The following is a 17,077-nucleotide window of genomic DNA, read 5'->3' on the forward strand; positions in this document are numbered from 1 at the left end:
TAAACAGACTTTACCTTAATTACTCATTGTTTATAGGGCGTTAGAAAATGGGGTTATTGCTAAAGATCCTCAAATAGTGACTCTTACATTTTCCTCAATGATCAGTGGTTCTGGACGTTGGGGAATGAAGCCCACATCTCTGAGTCTGGATGAAAGCAATACTGTCAATAATCCTGAGTCAGGAGCTTAATTGATCCATGCAGAGGTTGTTCATGATCAGCCAACCCACATCTGCTCTCCCCTCCCCACATTTGCTCTTGATCTGCCAGCGCCACAACATCATTGTCACTGGCTCTCTGTCTCCCAGATTAACTAAACACAGCTTGTGTTGCCTAGTGTCACCACATTGGGTCTCCCTAAATCCTTGCCTAAACTAAGCAGTCATGGCACAAACTACTAATTACACTACGGCTACTACTCAGCCTTTCTAGAAATAGTAGCTCCTGTTAGAGGTAATGCTGGACAAGTGACTCATCTGCAATGGCTGGAAATGTAAAATCATGGGACAGGCTTATGTGCTGCATGACTTTAACTTTCAGCTGCTCAATCCTGCTTGTCCGAGACTGATTCTGAGTTTAACAGTAGTAAGCAGAATCCTAAATGTTACTATTTCTAGGATAAAGTGGGATTCTCCTTGTTTGGAATCATTGTCTAGGGAGGAATGAATAAGGGTCCCGAGGAAGAGTTTCAAATAAGAGCACGTACATACCAGATACAAGAATATATTTAATGTGCATCAGTCTCGACAGATTTATATTGGTGGTGGATCTTATTTCAGTGAATGGAAGCTTTTTCACAACAAATAGCAGAAGAGAATAACCTAATTTTTTAAATGGAAATATCCTTTGTACAACACATGTTTCCATGCTTACGTACAAACAAACTGCTCTCTGTACTTCTGCACAAGTAAGCACAGAACTCAGAGGACAGAATACTTAACCTGTTTCATAAGACAGAATGGACAGTACACCAGGTTTATTGTTTTGATAGATACAGTAGGTGCTTCCATTTGGCTACAGTAGCTACAATATTTTGGCAACACAACATTTCCCTCTAAAAGGCATCAGTCCTGGGAGGAACTGTTCAGGTCAATCAGTCTCTGCCCCTGTTGATAATGGGTTTCTCATCTCTATACCTCTGTCGGCAGCTGCCCATTGCCAGCGGAGTGCTTGATGCTCCCATTAAGAGTGGTGGCCTTGAAGGTGTAAGACCGGCGTCTAATTGAACCATCAGTGTAGATACTCTCAGGCTTGTTCTGGCAGCTGAAGAACGTAAGGAACCCATTCCGGTAGTTCTTGTTCATCCACCCATAGAGCAAGGGGTTTACAAATGTGGAGCACATGGCCACCACATGGAAGACAGTGTAAAGGAGTTTGTACTCCTGGAAGATGAGCACCAAATCCAGGTCGATGGCAAGCTGGAAGATGTGGAAGGGGAGCCAGCAAACTGCAAACACCACCACCACCATCACTAGCATTTTTGTTGTTGTCTTCCTCCGGCACTGGCTGTCGCTGCTGGAGGTGGGGCTGATATGATTTTTCAGCTTGAACCAGATCCTGATGTAGGCATAGCAAATAATGGCAAGTGGAAGGATGTACTGCAGAAGGAGCATGGAAAGGCTATAAATGGTGGCATCTCTGTTATTTCCGGAAGGCCACTTTTCAGAACAGACGGCTATTTTGAGGTTGATGGATGGGATTTCCTCATGCCTGTACTCTCTGAAGATGGCCAGCGGGCCAGCCAGGACCGCACCAGTCAACCATGTAATGGCTATGATCGTGAAACTGAGCCTCTTGGAGATCCTGCTGTCCAAGTGGAAAACAATGCATCTATACCTGTCCAGAGCTATCACAGTTAAGGTGAGGGTAGACACATGGACACTCAAAGCTTGGGCATAAGGGACCAGATGACAAAGAACAGCCCCAAACTTCCACTCATCCAGCAGTGTGTACACCAAGGTGAAAGGCAAACAGAGAGTGTCCACCATGAGGTCTGCCACGGCCAGGTTAGCTATGAAGAAGTTGGTTACAGTCTTCATGGTTTTATATTTCACTATCGTGCAGATCACCAGGGAGTTGCCGATGAATCCCAGGAGAATGATTAAGGAGTATGCTGCGATCAATATGACCTGGACCCCAACGATCTTGGTACTGTCCATCATCATGCTGCTGGAACCTTGGAGACCCTGGCTAGGAGTGACAATGCCATTGGAGTGCCAGCCTAGTGGCAGCTTCTCATCCAAGACCAGCTCCTCCATGACCAGGGTGCTGTTGGTTTGCTTCAGCAGCCCCATGTCTGATGTGTCCTTTCAAGAGGTGGGGAGGTCTATAACATCACCTCTGGAAGAGTAAAAGTGAAATAGTAAAAGTGAGACCATTTCAGACAGCAGAGCAGCTTCAAGCACCTCAATTCACAGTGGCATATCCAGGTTGACATTTCAAATGAAGCAGCGGCAGTAACATTCCTTGACTTTTCCCTTCTCCCTGATAAATTTGTGGTTTCCTTACTTAGTTACCACGGCCACTCAGAGGGATGGTAATCCCCATTAGACCTTATTTTAAACATACGCTAAAATTCATACTAATCCACCAAGGAAAGGCCATTGCCCATTCCATTTCCCAAATTAATTTTTCAGATTGTATTTATTTAAAAGTTAATGGTTTTTTTAACAAAGCAAACAAACAGTCCTTCCACTCGCCATACTGATGCAACAAGACAGAGCTCAGTTTACAGTACCACTTCTGTGCGCCCTGCCAGTTGTGGTCTGTCAGGCCCCTGCTCCCCCCAGCAAGGTGCACGAGCCCAAACATCTCACATGAAAGTGCCTCTGGCAGCATTGTGCATGATGACACAGGGCCAATCCAACTCCATAAGCCAATGCTGGATTTTGTTGTGATCACAGTAAGAGAATGTTGCCACTGCAGGGGTTTTATTCACTACATACACCACAGCATAAAATTCAACACAGCTATTAAATCCCCACCAGCCTTTCTCTGTCAGAACCCCTCCAGCTGAGAAGTGAAGGGGGGTGAGCAGGGATCACACTCTCCACCTGCTCAGGTCCAAATGTGGGGCCAAGATTCAAGAATAATGCTTGAACAAAGTGCTGGTTAGATCACTTGAGTTGCATAAATAACAACGTCTGCAAATTTGCCGTTCAGCTTTTCTGTTCTGAATCTGAAACTCTGAAACTGAATTTCCAGTTGAGCAAAAGGGTTTTAGTGCTGCTCGACTGAGGTAAATGAAATATAGTTCCAAAATAAAGCGTGCACCCTGAGAGGCAGGAGCAGCTGCACAGCATCTTATCGTCCTTCTTTCATAGATTCATAGATACTAAGATCAGAAGGGACCATTCTGATCATCTAGTCCGACCTCCTGCACAGCGCAGGCCACAGAATCTCATCCACCCACTCCTACGAAAAACCTCACCCATGTCTGAGCTACTGAAGTCCTCAAATCATGGTTTAATGACTTCAAGGAGCAGAGAAGCCTCCCTCAAGTCACCCATGCCCCATGCTGCAGAGGAAGGCAAAAAACCTCCAGGGCCTCTCTAATCTGCCCTGGAGGAAAATTCCTTCCCGACCCCAAATATGGCGATCAGCTAAACCCTGAGCATATGGGCAAGATTCACCAGCCAGATACTACAGAAAATTCTTTCCTGGGTAACTCAGATCCCATCCATCTAATATCCCATCTCAGGGGATTAGTCCTATTTACCCTGAATATTTAAAGATCAATTACTTACCAAAATCCCATTATCCCATCATACCATCTCCTCCATAAACTTATCGAGTAGAATCTTAAAACCAGATAGATCTTTTGCCCCCACTGCTTCCCTTGGAAGGCTATTCCAAAACTTCACTCCTCTGATGGTTAGAAACCTTCGTCTAATTTCAAGTCTAAACTTCCTGGTGGCCAGTTTATACCCATATGTTCTTGTGTCCACATTGGTGCTGAGCTTAAATAATTCCTCTCTCTCTCCTGTATTTATCCCTCTGATATATTTATAGAGAGCAATCATATCTCCCCTCAACCTTCTTTTAGTTAGGCTAAACAAGCCAACCTCCTTAAGTCTCCTTTCATAAGACAAGTTTTCCATTCCTCGGATCATCCTAGTAGCCCTTCTCTGTACCTGCTGCAGTTTGAATTCATCCTTTTTAAACATGGGAGACCAGAACTGCACACAGTATTTTAGGTGAGGTCTCACCAGTGCCTTGTATAATGGTACTAAAACCTCCTTTTCCCTACTGGAAATGCCTCTCCTGATGCATCCCAAAACCGCACTTTTTTCACAGCCATATCACATTAGCAGCTCATAGTCATCCTATGATCAACCAATACTCCAAGGTCCTTCTCCTCTTCCGTTACTTCTAATTGATGCGTCCCCAACTTATAACTAAAATTCTTGTTATTAATCCCTAAATGCATAACCTTACACTTCTCACTATTAAATTTCATCCTATTACTATTACTCCAGTTTACAAGGTCATCCAGATCCTCCTGTATAATATCCCGATCCTTCTCTGAATTGACAATACCTCCCAGCTTTGTATCATCTGCAAACTTTATTAGCACACTTCCACTTTTTGTGCCAAGGTCAGTAATAAAAAGATTAAATAAGATTGGTCCCAAAACCGATCCCTGAGGAACTCCACTGGTAACCTCCCTCCAACCTGACAGTTCGCCTTTCAGTAGGACCCGTTGCAGTCTCCCCTTTAGCCAATTCCTTATCCACCTTTTGATGTTCATATTGATCCCCATCTTCTCCAATTTAACTAATAATTCCCCATGTGGCACGGTATCAAATGCCTTACTGAAATCTAGGTAAATTAGATCCACTGCATTTCCTTTATCTAAAAAATCTGTTACTTTTTCAAAAAAGGAGATTAGGTTGGTTTGGCACGATCTACCTTTTGTAAAACCATGTTGTATTTTGTCCCATTTACCATTGACTTCAATGTCCTTAACTAATTTCTCCTTCAAAATTTTTTCCAGGACCTTGCATACTACAACTGTCAAACTAACTGGCCTGTAGTTACCCGGATCACTTTTTTTCCTTTCTTAAAAATAGGAACTATATTAGCAATTCTCCAATCATTCGGTACTACTCCTGAGTTTACAGATTCATTAAAAATTCCTGCTAATGGGCTTGCAATTTCAGGTGCCAATTCCTTTAATATTCTTGGATGAAGATTATCTGGGCCCCCCGATTTAGTCCCATTAAGCTGTTTCAGTTTCGCTTCTACCTCAGATATAGTAATATCTACCTCCATATCCTCCCATTTGTCATGCTACCATTATCCCTAAAATCCTCTTTAGCCTTATTAAAGACTGAGGCAAAGTATTTGTTTAGATATTGGGACATGCCAATATTGGGTATTTGTTTAGATTATCTTTAACCTCCACTCCATCCTCAGTGTTTAGCGTCCCCACTTCTTCTTTCTTAGTTTTCTTCTTATTTATATGGCTATAGAAGCTTTTACTATTGGTTTTAATTCCCTTTGCAAGGTCCAACTCTACTCGACTTTTAGCCTGTCTCACTTTATCCCTACATGTTCTGACCTCAATTAGGTAGCTTTCCTTGCTGATCCCTCCCATCTTCCACTCCCTGTATGCTTTCTGTTTCTTCTTAATCACCCCTCTAAGATGCTTGGTCTACAACTCCTTCATATGAATTTTTTCCCCTTTCTTGGGATACAGGCTTCCGATAGCTTCTGCAGCTTTGATTTAAAGTAATCGCAGGCCTTCTCTGCCTTTAGATCCATAAGTTCTTCAGTCCAATCCACTTCCCTAACTAATTTCCTTAATTTTTGAAAGTCAGCCCTTTTGAAATCAAAAACTCTAGTTGCAGATTTATTTTTGTTAATCCTTCCATTTAGTTTGAACTGAATTAGCTCATGATCACTTGAGCCAAGATTGTCCCCTACAACCATTTCTTCTATGAGGTCCTCGTTACTCACCAAAATTAAATCTAAAATGACATCCCCTCTAGTCGGTTCAGCAACTACTTGATGAAGGAATCCATCAGCTATCGCATCTAGGAAAATCTGAGCCCTATTATTATTACTAGCACTGGTCCTCCAGTCTATATCTGGAAAGTTAAAGTCTCCCATGATCACGCAGTTTCCATTAGTATTTACTTTATTAAAAACATTAAAAAGGGCTCTATCCATATCCAAATTAGATCCCGGAGGTCTATAGCACACCCCAAGCACTATCATAGGAGAGGCTCTACTAGTTATCTTTCCCGATGTAATTTTTGCCCAGACGGACTCTGTCTTATCCATTGCATCGCTTCTTATTTCTTTACATTCTACCTCATCATTGATATACAGTGCTACTCCACCACCTTTACCTTTGTTTCTGTCTTTCCTAAACAGCACATACCCTTCAATACCTGTAGTCCAGTCATGACTACTATTCCACCATGTTTCTGTTATCCCTATAATATCTGGTTTCACTTCCTGCACCAGTAGCTCTAGTTCCTCCATTTTGTTACCTAGGCTCCTCGCATTGGTGTACAAACATCTTAATTTTTGCTGTTTGGCCTTGCTCACATTTTGTACCCTATTAGGCACAGTCATTCTACAGCCAGTATAACCTATTAGACTAGTATCCACACCGCCCTCGCTCCTTATATACATTCTCCTACCCACGGCTGTATCCTTTCTTACTTCGTCTTCTTCCCTCTCAATGCTAAAATCTGGTGTGGAGATTATCTGGACATCTCCCCAACCATCTCCCCCAAATTCCTAGTTTAAAGCTCTCTTTATCAGTTATGCCAGCCTTGATCCTAGAAGTCTATTTCCTTCCCTACTCAGATGAAGTCCATCCTGAGAGAACTGACCTCTGTCCGTGAATGCCTCCCAGTGGCCATACATCCCAAAGCCCTCCTTATAGCACCACTGCCTAAGCCATCTGTTGACAGTCATAATCTTGTCACACCTTTGTTGCCCTTCTCTAGGAACAGGTAGGATCCCACTAAAGATCACCTGAGCCTCAATTTCCTTAAGCGTCTTCCCCAGCCTAGCATAGTCTCCCTTAATACTTTCCAGTGAGAATCTAGCCGTATCATTTGTTCCCACATGAAGGATAATTAGGGGATTCTTTCCCGCTCTCTTTAGAATCCTTTTCAACCTCAGGTCTACATCCCATATCTTAGCACCCAGAAGACAGCACACCCTTCTATTCTCTGGATCAGCTCTAGTTACAGGCCTGTCTATTCTTCTCAATAAGGAGTCCCCTATCAGTTAGACCTGCCTTTTCCTGGTGACAGTGCTATTCTCCAGTCTCTCCCCTGTTCCCTCTGGCTGCAAGTTCTTTCCATTCCTATTTTCCCTTATAATCCTCTTCAACCCATCCTGTATCCTCCTGGGGCTCATATTTGGTGTAGTGTCCCTTGACTCTTCCGCTTTTCCTATAGGACTAGTCTCTCTTCTCTTCTTCCTTACCCTTCCACCTTCAACAAGTACCTGCTGAGCCCCTTCTTCATTTTCCAACTCTGCAAACCTGTTCCTAAGCTCTATTTCTCCTTCACTAGCCCGTCTGTTCCTCTGCCTGGTCCTTTTAGTCACATGCTTCCACTGACCACTTTCCTCACCCAGTCTCCCCTCAAAATTCCCCAGCCCTGCTTCCATCTGTGAGTCTGAGCTTTTCCCTTCAGATACCTCATGTCTTTGCTCCATCATCTGCTCAAACCCCTTCCTCAACTCAACAAGACTTTCCACCTGCATCTCCAAACCTCGGATCTTTTCCTCCATCAGCTCTATCAGACGGCATTTCATGCAGAAAAAACTCTTACCAGGTCCCCCCTCCAGGATCATGTACATACCACAGCTTCCACATTCAGTCATCCTCAATGTGTCTTCCACTACAGGAGTCACTCCCACAGCTGCCGCCGTATCTGTCATCGCCTTCCCACCTTCTCTTCCAACAGAACTCCCACTCAAACTCCCCTGTTTACAGCTCTGTTTGCTAGCTCCTGTGCCGCTGCAGCTGTCTGTCTTTCAAATGAATTGGTCCAAGTTTCACATTTGTTTCTACAGGAACCAGCGAACCGTCTGCTTCTGGGCAGCTCAGCAGATCCTGACCTGATAAGCACAGTTGCAGGGTTCTCAGAACAGTATGTCCGGAGGAATGGAGGACTCGAGTTTATATGTGAAATGTGCAGTGGTTTAAGCTAGTTCCTTAAACTAATGGAAGAAAATAATGGCCAGCACCATTGTAAATGAGGCTGCAATTATGTTGTAATGAATAATAAATAGCTGTGTTCATTTATCACTCCTCAGAAACAAGGATCATAGCTCCCCTTGGGAGCAGCTTCAGGAATCTGTTCTGATGGCTGCAAAGCGATGCTGCTTGGGAAGCCCAGGGAAAGGAGAACAGCCTAATTTAGACTTGTCCCAGCTGCGCTCTGCCTTGCGTGCTCTGTGTTTTTATTGGCGTTTACAACTTTGGCACCAGTGGCTCTATTGGCGGTGCTGGTTTCTGTGGCAGAGATGCTAGGGTAAGTTCTTCTCTCAGCGAAATCAGTGCAATCCCATTGCAGTGACAGGTTTCAGTGAGTCTGCACTGGTCTGACCAAGAGGAGGTGATTCTCTGCCTTTGTAGTATTTCTCATCTAGGCAAAAGCAGTGCATTGATAGAGTAATTTCTGCACAGCTACAAGTGATGGAGAAAGGATGGTCCAGGGGTGAGGACGGTCCCTGGACAAATTACTTAGACTCTCTGTGTTTCAGTTCCTCAGCAGTACAAAGAGAGATCAAAGAACTCTGCTTGGCTCTCAAGGGGGTTATGAAGCTAATACACTAAAGGCAGTGAGAGGCTCACATAGTATGGTAATGGGGGCCATATCTAATGTGGGAGAGGTCAGGAGGAAGGGTAACCCTAGGCAGCAGGGAAGAAAGGTAACACCCACATTCAGCTGGAGGCGAGGCTGGAAGGAAGGTAATGAGGGTGAGAAGTTAGCGTTGAAGGTAACAGGAGGCTGGGTGGGGTAATGGGAGGGTAACCCCACTTGGCACTGGTTGTGTCTACTACATCTTCACCAACTAAACCAAAACCCACGGGCAGGTTTGTTGGAACTGTTCTCTTCTCCCTGCGGGACCCATTAACAACAACAGAGAAAACCCTAGGTCCGCCTGCTCATCCCGGACAACTAAGGAAGCTGGCTTAGCAGCTCGCACCACAGAGGCTTCTGCTCTTGCAGCAAATGGAGACATGAGCTGAGCAGGGAGAAGTTGGGCCATAGAGAATGTATTGATCAGTGCACAAAGAAAATGCTGAGAGACACATTTTGTTGCACGAGCCTCCATGGAAACAAAGCTGCCGATCAATGGGCAGCATGCTGCAGTGGTGACCCAGCCCCACTGCTTCCCTGCGGCCCAGAAAGCCTCCTCCAGCCTGCTGCCCTCCTCAGGTAACAGGTGCTGGGCTGAGCCAAAGTCAAACTGCAGTAGGGAAGAGCAGAGTTACAGTTCAAAGGCTGATACAGAAAACAGAATGAATGATGGGCATGTTTTCACCGCTGACTTTCTCAGCTTCCTCACTGCTGTCTATCTTGCCCCATCTGTAGTCATGTAACTAGCTGTTTACCCACAGCCTTGACATCATCCCTGGTCCTGAACCTTCCCTTTCTCTTTTTCCCACATCAGCTGCCAACTGGCTGCAGAGTTTCCTATTTAAAATCAAGCTATTTTCTTTAGTTGGAGACTGGCGATAAAAACAACCTGGGAGCAGCCAGAAACATAATAATCATTAGGGCTGTTTTGCCTCAACCATAAAAGGTCTTAATGGACTTTTGCTTTTCAAAGGGCAATAATTAATAACCAATTAAATAATTTTAGTTAAGAGGCAAAACCACAATAGGCTCATAGACTCATGGACTTGAAGGCCAGAAGGGACCATAGTGATCATCTAGTCTGACCTCCTGCACATGGCGGTCCACAGAACTTCACCCAGCCACTCCTATAATAGATCCCTAACTTCTGGCTGAGTTACTGAAGTTCTCAAATCATGATTTAAAAACTTCAGATTACGGAGAATCTACCCATTGACTCTAATTCAAACCACCAAGTGCCTCAGGCTGCAGAGGAAGGTGAAAACCCCCCACCACTGGGCTGCTCCAAGGCCATTTGGGCTGCTTCTAGGTTGACAGCTCATGTACTGAGGTTCATCTCAATGGGAAATCAAACTGGAGTTACAGCCCCCTAAATGCATATTGGGTTGTGGGAGTTAGGGTAGCAAGCCACTCACACCCTAGAGTCCCAGCAAAGCTGCCAGGCTAAATGGAGAGATTTCAGGAGCTCAGAACTACTTTTGTGGGAATAAAGCAGTAGCAGTGCAGACAAGTGGGATGGCAGAACCAGACATACTCCCATTGCTGTTCAGTCCTCTTCACTATCGTAAACAACTGGGAAAGTGTTCAACGGCCTTGTGCCACTGACAGGGAAATTATTTAGATCTGTTCCACTGCTGAGATGAAACCTTCCATCTCTGTTTCTTCAAAGGCAGTCAGGCTGAGGAAGGTCTGTGGTCTGCAGGGAGCAAGAGGTGACCTCAGGGGTAGAGATATACACCCAGCTATCTCTGGGAGGACTGTATCTTTTGACAGGAGAGGCACAGGTCAAGTCTCCTTGGTGGCCCAGGAGGGTCACCTTGCTAAAGGGTCTGAGCGCTGCCTGATTTTCAGAGGTGTTGAGAACCCACAAATCCCACTGAAGTCACTGGGAACTGCTTGTGCTCAACCTCTTTGGTAATCAGACCATAGTAGTGCCCTGTGCAGCACTGAACACATTGCTGGGGCCAAGTAATAGTCCTGTATGTGGATGCTTCATGGTTCATCCTCTGATTCAGGGAAGATCTGCCACACTGAGTATGGCAACTGCAGCCCAAAGGGGAGAGAGGCTATCCCCAGTAAGGAGAATTGGGATGTTGGATGTCTCCACTCTTGGGTGCTACAATCTACCTCCTGCCCATATGGGAATGTGGGAGAGTGACACTGTGCACAGTGCAGGCTTTAATGGCTGCACCCCAGTTCTCAAGGCAGGACAGGACCAGACTGAGGATGGGATAGAAGCATGTCTGGTTGACATGCAGCCAGAACTGGGAGTTCTGTAGCTTCCAGTTATGCATAGAAACCCCAGCCTAGCATCCATTCAAAGGATCCATCAGGTCTGCAGCCACAGTCCATCCCATCTGAGCGCAGTCTACTTTAGGTTCCTTTTCTCCCAGGAATTAGACCCAGAGTCCACTCCAGGACTGGCAATGAAATCCAGTTCCAGAATATTCATATTCTAAATGACCTGGACTGACTGCCTGCCTGACTTCACTATCCAGGTCTGCTCACCTGGGAGTGATAGGTGACTCACAAATCACACTGTCACTGGATGACTGGCCCCTTTAAGGGGAAATGGGACCAGCCCCACCTGTGCTGTAATTAATTGCATCTCACCCAGAGAGAGTGGGACTAAAGGGGTTAGATGTTAGAATGACAAACACCTAAGCCTCACACTAAAAAGGCTTAAGCAAGTGCAGTTGGGACTGACTGTGGGGGACAGCAGTTGAGCTGGGTTGTGGCTTGACAGCTGAGATGCAGGAGCAGAGCTAACTCCTGCAGTTGGCCTTTTGAGCAAGAGCGAAGCCTCCAGAGAATCTGGGCTGGGGATCTGCAAGAGAAGTAGGGAACTCATGAAGGTTGAGAGTCTCAAGCCTGGAGAGGGGTGAAATATCCTTCAGTTGTGTTTAATTTCATTTGTAGTTTGAGTTCATTTGCATTCTACTGAGGAGCTGGAGGAGGTGCCCTGGCACGAGCTGCTCTGCAAAGGAAGTGTGAAATTCTGTCAAGTTCTGTTCGATTTGGAAGGACTGTACTGCCAGTCCCGGGGAAGCCGGGAAAAGGACTCTGAAGAGATGGACTGCGGGAAGCAAGTTTGCAGCCTTACCAATTACAGCAGGAGGACTTTCCTTGCCTTAGGAGGGGACTGAACTTTAAGTGGGACCTGGTTGAGTAAACCCAGAAGAACTCTACTGCAGAACCAGATTGGCCACCAAAAGGCAGTTCTGGAGTGGAAAGAATCCCTGCAATGCAGCGTCCTGACCTCCAAGGGTGAGTGTGCCCCCACGACATGCACCCGTACAACCCCCAGTATTAGCCACCTGGATGGTTTGACTCCTATCTATACATTGTTTCCATGAGTGTCCAGGCTGTGAACACGCTCCATACAGAGACAGGACAGGAGAAATTGCAGAGGGCATCTCCTAAAAAATGAGACAGTTGGACAGAGTTGGAGACAGAGCAGGAGAGTCTTTCCCTTTGGAGGCAGAAAACAGAGCTGGTTAATTCAAAGCCATGCACAGTGAGATTATGGTGGCTCCAATCAGCAGTTTCTGAGCATGAGGGGGGCACAGGGAGCGGATGGGAGGAGGATAATGGCAAAGGCTATCCTTAGCTCAAAGGCCCTCTGCAGTCATGAGCCCGTCACCATTAGGTTTAAAGTGGGAAAGGAAGGGACCTGGAGCCAGACTCTTCTCTCTGCTTCCAATCTTAGAGTAGCTGTTCCGATTAACATTGCACATGGTCTCTTTTTGCTACTGGCTTGGGGCATAAGGAATCAAAGGGCTGCTAATAACTTCTGTATTTTCATGTACCTGGTCATGGTCATGTTGCTGCTATGCCCTCTCTCTGTGATGGCTCAGACCCAAACTGGCCCATCAGGTCAAAACAAGAAAAAGTGTTGAGTTAGGGCTTGGACTAGACCAATGCCTGGAAAGGACTAGACCAACTCTCCCTTTTCCTACTTCAGACCGACCTCACGGTTACCGCGTGAGGAGGGGCAGCAATGCTGGAGTCATTGCCTGACGCCGGGACCCTGCAAGAGCTGGATCTATCCTTCCTCGTGCAACACCAGGGAGTCATTATGGACCGCACTACAGGGGGACTCTGGGGTCTGAGCCCCTCTCTGCCCTCCCGAAATTATGTAGCAATAACGTACTAGGTTTCCGCTGTCCCTGGTTAGACCTAAGAATTTCCAGACCAGATCAGACACATGATCCATGTAGTCCAGATCCTGTTTCTGAGACTGGCCAGTAGCAGATGGTCTTCAGTGGAAGGAGCTATGACACTTTTCTCTGGCTGAGGGTCTGCCCCAAAGTGTGGGTGTGTGTGTGTGTGAGAGAGAGAGAGAGAGAGAGAGAGAGAGAGACCCTTCCAACCTGCCCACTTTCCACTCTGCTCCTTGTTCCCTGCAAAATATCATCTGATCCTGGAGGAACACAAAGTCCCCTTTGTGTAGAACAGTGATAGGGCTTCCTTGGGAGGGTAGAGATTGCGGGACAGAGAGGAAAATCAAGAGAAGTCAGGCAGCTGGAAATTGAATCATAGAATATCAGGGTTGGAAGGGACCTCAGGAGGTCATCTAGTCCAACTCCCGAAGCCACAGGAATCCAAGAGCACCATCAAGTGGCCACTTCCCCAGCACTCTGGCACCTTCTGTGCTCAGAAACCCAGTGGGCCCAGGTTTGAATCTTAATTGATTCTGAAAACACTGGGGAATGTTACGCCAGCAAGGTGATAGCATAATACCTCATCACTCCATAACTGAGCCCCTGGGTGGAGGAGAGAGGATAAAACAAGGAAGGGACAACAGCACTAAAACCACTCTAACAAATGTAGAGGTCAAGAGTTGGATGACTTGGCGCTGCTCAAGCGATGAAGTATAACTGAGGGGAATAACCCCAGGGGCTCCTGTTTCCATACTGGAACATGCAGGTTCCTAGCATGATGTGTTCATACTTTCACGTTAGGGTGCTTCAAAGGAGCAGTAGAAGTTTCTGCAGGAAATGGTGCAAGGGAATTGATTGCGGGAGCTCCCAGCTACTTGGCTCAGAAGAGGAGGAGCAATAGGAGGTGACAGCACTAGTTGTAGGGGACATAATTCATCTATACTTCAGCCCTAGTTCTCCCCCCAAAGAAACCACTGGGGGGAATGTTGCAGGAGCACTGACGGTGGAAGAGTTCACAGCCACTCTAGTCCCAGCAGAAGACCCCAATAGGGAGTGATGGAGGAGCACTGGCTGGGGAGAAGCTCACACATACTTCATTCCCAGCGGTTCCCAGCCCTGTGGAGAATGACAACGGAGCTGGTATTCCCCTTACAGACATGAAAGCCTGTAGCAGAAATGCCTCCAACGTTGCCATGTGGCAGAGATTGGCTGGGCATGGGGAAGCAGATTCCTGACATGCTTTTCTCTGCACCAGCTGTGGGAGGCTGCAGGAGGTAAGAGAAGGAATATGCTGGTTGTGTGCCAGGATCCAGCTGTGGTTTGGGGAGTGTGCGGCCTGATTCTGCTCCAGGAGTGAGATGTAATCACAGCAGATAATGGAGGAGTCTTCTCTGAACCCCTGAAGAGAAAGTTGGAAAGGAGAAACTAGAATCCTACTTCCACCAAACCTGTAGCAGTAACTCAGCTTCTGGTTGGACACATTTGAGGAGCAGATGGCAAAAAGTCTACCCCAGCCCAGGGAGCAGCAATCATTCTTAAAAACAATATGCAACAAGGGAAGAAAGATGGTAACCCCTGACTTTCATTCTACACCCAGCCTCTACGGCTTGCTCCTGGTAGTGACAGCAGCATACCAGGAGTGTGTTCCTTTGTAAATGACAATGGAAACCAGCATAAAGGAGGTTTCTATCAGAAGATTCAGGAAAAGATTACTGGGGGGAGCAGAATTTCTCAGGCAGCAGCTTGTTATATCCACACCTGCCATTCTCTGCTCTGTAGGTTGGTGATTCGTTTCCACAGATGCCCCTAGCCTCCCCTCTCCTATCCCCTCTTTTCTCTGAGCATCTTGCTCCCCAGGCTCCCTGCTTCTGCTCAGGAACATTTCAAAACTCCAGTCAGTGTTGCTTGCTGCACGCGTCTTCTTAATTCCATATCTTAGTGCTGCCAGCACCTGAAATCAGTCCCCAGGGTGATGATACTTAAACTCTGCCATGGACAAAACATACCAAATCTCCACAGTGCACCAAGAATGAGCCCTTCCCAACCCACCTGGCAAATGCAAGAGCATTCTCTGAATTCAGTAAAGAAGGCACAGCAAAGCCACATACCTGGAATTACTGTCTCATCGCTGTTTGGGATGGGGATCCGTCCTTTCCGTTCCACTTTCTCTCCATGTGGATCAACCTATAGCAAGCAAGATTAAAGCACTTCTTCTAAAACTAACCCCTGGAAAACAAAAAAAAATCATATGGACGACTGTGCTCCTGGAATGTGCTTCATCCCGGAGGAATAGTTTGACATGCCAGCCTGCAGGCACTCAGAGCTTCCTCCAGAAGAGTGACTGACAATCCCTGCCACACAAAGCTGGATGCTCCTTAGATACTGAATGAGAGAAAGAAGAGGGAGTGTGTGTGTTTTAACAAACAGGAAAGGAAAGGGGGAGGGAGCCTGCTGCTGCTGTTCATACATTGTTCAGCCACTGAGGGGCTTCTTACAGTGGAGGAGAGGAGAAGAAGCTGAAATGTTCCATCACATCATCTTCCTATCCCACGAAGAGGTAGTGTGGTCTTGTGGCTAGGACAGTGGCTGAGGAATGAGGTGACCAGGGTTCTGTTCCTGTCTCTGCTCGTGACTTTGGGCAAATCTTATTCCACTCGTTCTGTGCCTGTCTTGCCTATATAGATTGTGAGTGCATTGGGCCTGGAACTGTCTCTTCCTCTGTGTTTATACAGTACCTAGTACAATCTATGTGCTTCAGTGGTATAAATAATAATGGTCTGAAATGGCAGTAGCCACATGGCAACTGCTTGTCCCTTTTCTGAAGTTGGAACTAGGAAGCTGAGTGAGCTTTCCATGTGCCTGGTGCTGTCCAAACTGAACGGTCTCTGCCTCCAGGAGCTTACCGTCTAGTGCACATGTTTCTACGTTAATATGTTAATAAGGCATCACTGTGTGTTGGGGTTGATGGAGTTACATTTTCTATTCTTTTTTGGAATAAAAAAAACCATAGAGACGTAATTCAAGAAAGAGAGAGGTGATCTATCATGACCGCACAAGTTCAGTGTTGCTGCAACAACTAGCCTGGCAGAACCGTGGGGCATGGCAGAATATCCTGCAGCCAGAATGAGGGAAATAGCAGAGGGGGCAGAGTATCCTGTCTTGCTGAAACAACGAAGAGTCCTTGTGGCACCTTAGAGACTAACAAATTTATTTGGGCATAAGCTTCATCAGATGCATAGCCCACGAAAGCTTATGCCCAAATAAAGCTGTTAGTCTCTAAGGTGCCACAAGGACTCCTCATTGTTTTTGCTGATTCAGACTAACATGGCTACCCCTCTGAAACCTGTCTTGCTGAAAGTCCCACAGGAGGATAGCCAATAGAAAGGAGGCTCTACGGCATGAGCTCTACCTGTGTTTGCCTTTCCAGCTGACCTGGACAAGGAAATGCAGGAGTGAGGAAATGAGGAGAGGGAGACCCAGCATCTGCTTTGAGACACTTCAGCTAGGAAGCCATTGTGGCACGGGTTAGTATGACACCCCAGGCTTGGCTCTGGCAGGCTGCGCTTCCTCTCTCTGGTCAGCTGTGGAGAATCAGGAGCCGAATAGCATCAAACTGGGTTTTTTGTGCTTGCTCGAAGAGGTCCAGTGTGCTAAGTGGGTCATTATAATCAGGGGAAGGGAAAAGGAGAAAACCCAGGTGGCCAAACAGAGAAAGGAAAGGCAAAACATGTCCAGAACAGAGACATCCCTTTCCTGATCTGTCCGAGTCACCCACAGCTTCCAAGCAGTCAGTAAATGGATGCATGGGGTAGATTCTAACCAAAGCATTCTTTATTGCTCCGCAATATAATCACAATACTTTTTCAGCAATGTATTAGATAGCTGTACCCAAAGGCCTCTGAGCATCTTAGCAAAAATATAACTCTAAACAGTAATAAATACAGTGCGAGGAGTGAGCAGGCCTGATCTACAATGGCTGCTGCTACAGGCTGATGTGTAATGATTTCACAAGCCTAAGGATTATGCTTGTTCACCTCTGCCCCCGTGCTGGGTGCAAATGTGACAGGCACATGCA

General features: G+C 46.3%; 1 protein-coding gene across 1 annotated transcript; it reads right to left on the minus strand.

Annotated features, from left to right (window-relative positions):
• Nucleotides 1-713: 713 nt before the first annotated feature.
• LOC119860543 (neuropeptide Y receptor type 2-like) lies at nucleotides 714-15,433 on the minus strand. Its single transcript, XM_038414345.2, has 2 exons — nucleotides 15,111-15,433; nucleotides 714-2,339 (listed from the first exon to the last, which is right to left on the minus strand). Exon 2 carries the CDS (start codon nucleotides 2,291-2,293, stop codon nucleotides 1,130-1,132), a length of 1,164 nt encoding a protein of 387 aa, XP_038270273.1. The 5' UTR covers nucleotides 2,294-2,339; nucleotides 15,111-15,433; the 3' UTR covers nucleotides 714-1,129.
• Nucleotides 15,434-17,077: the final 1,644 nt, after the last annotated feature.

This window comes from Dermochelys coriacea, chromosome 8 (assembly GCF_009764565.3).
Source record: "Dermochelys coriacea isolate rDerCor1 chromosome 8, rDerCor1.pri.v4, whole genome shotgun sequence".
NCBI lineage: Eukaryota > Metazoa > Chordata > Testudines > Dermochelyidae > Dermochelys > Dermochelys coriacea.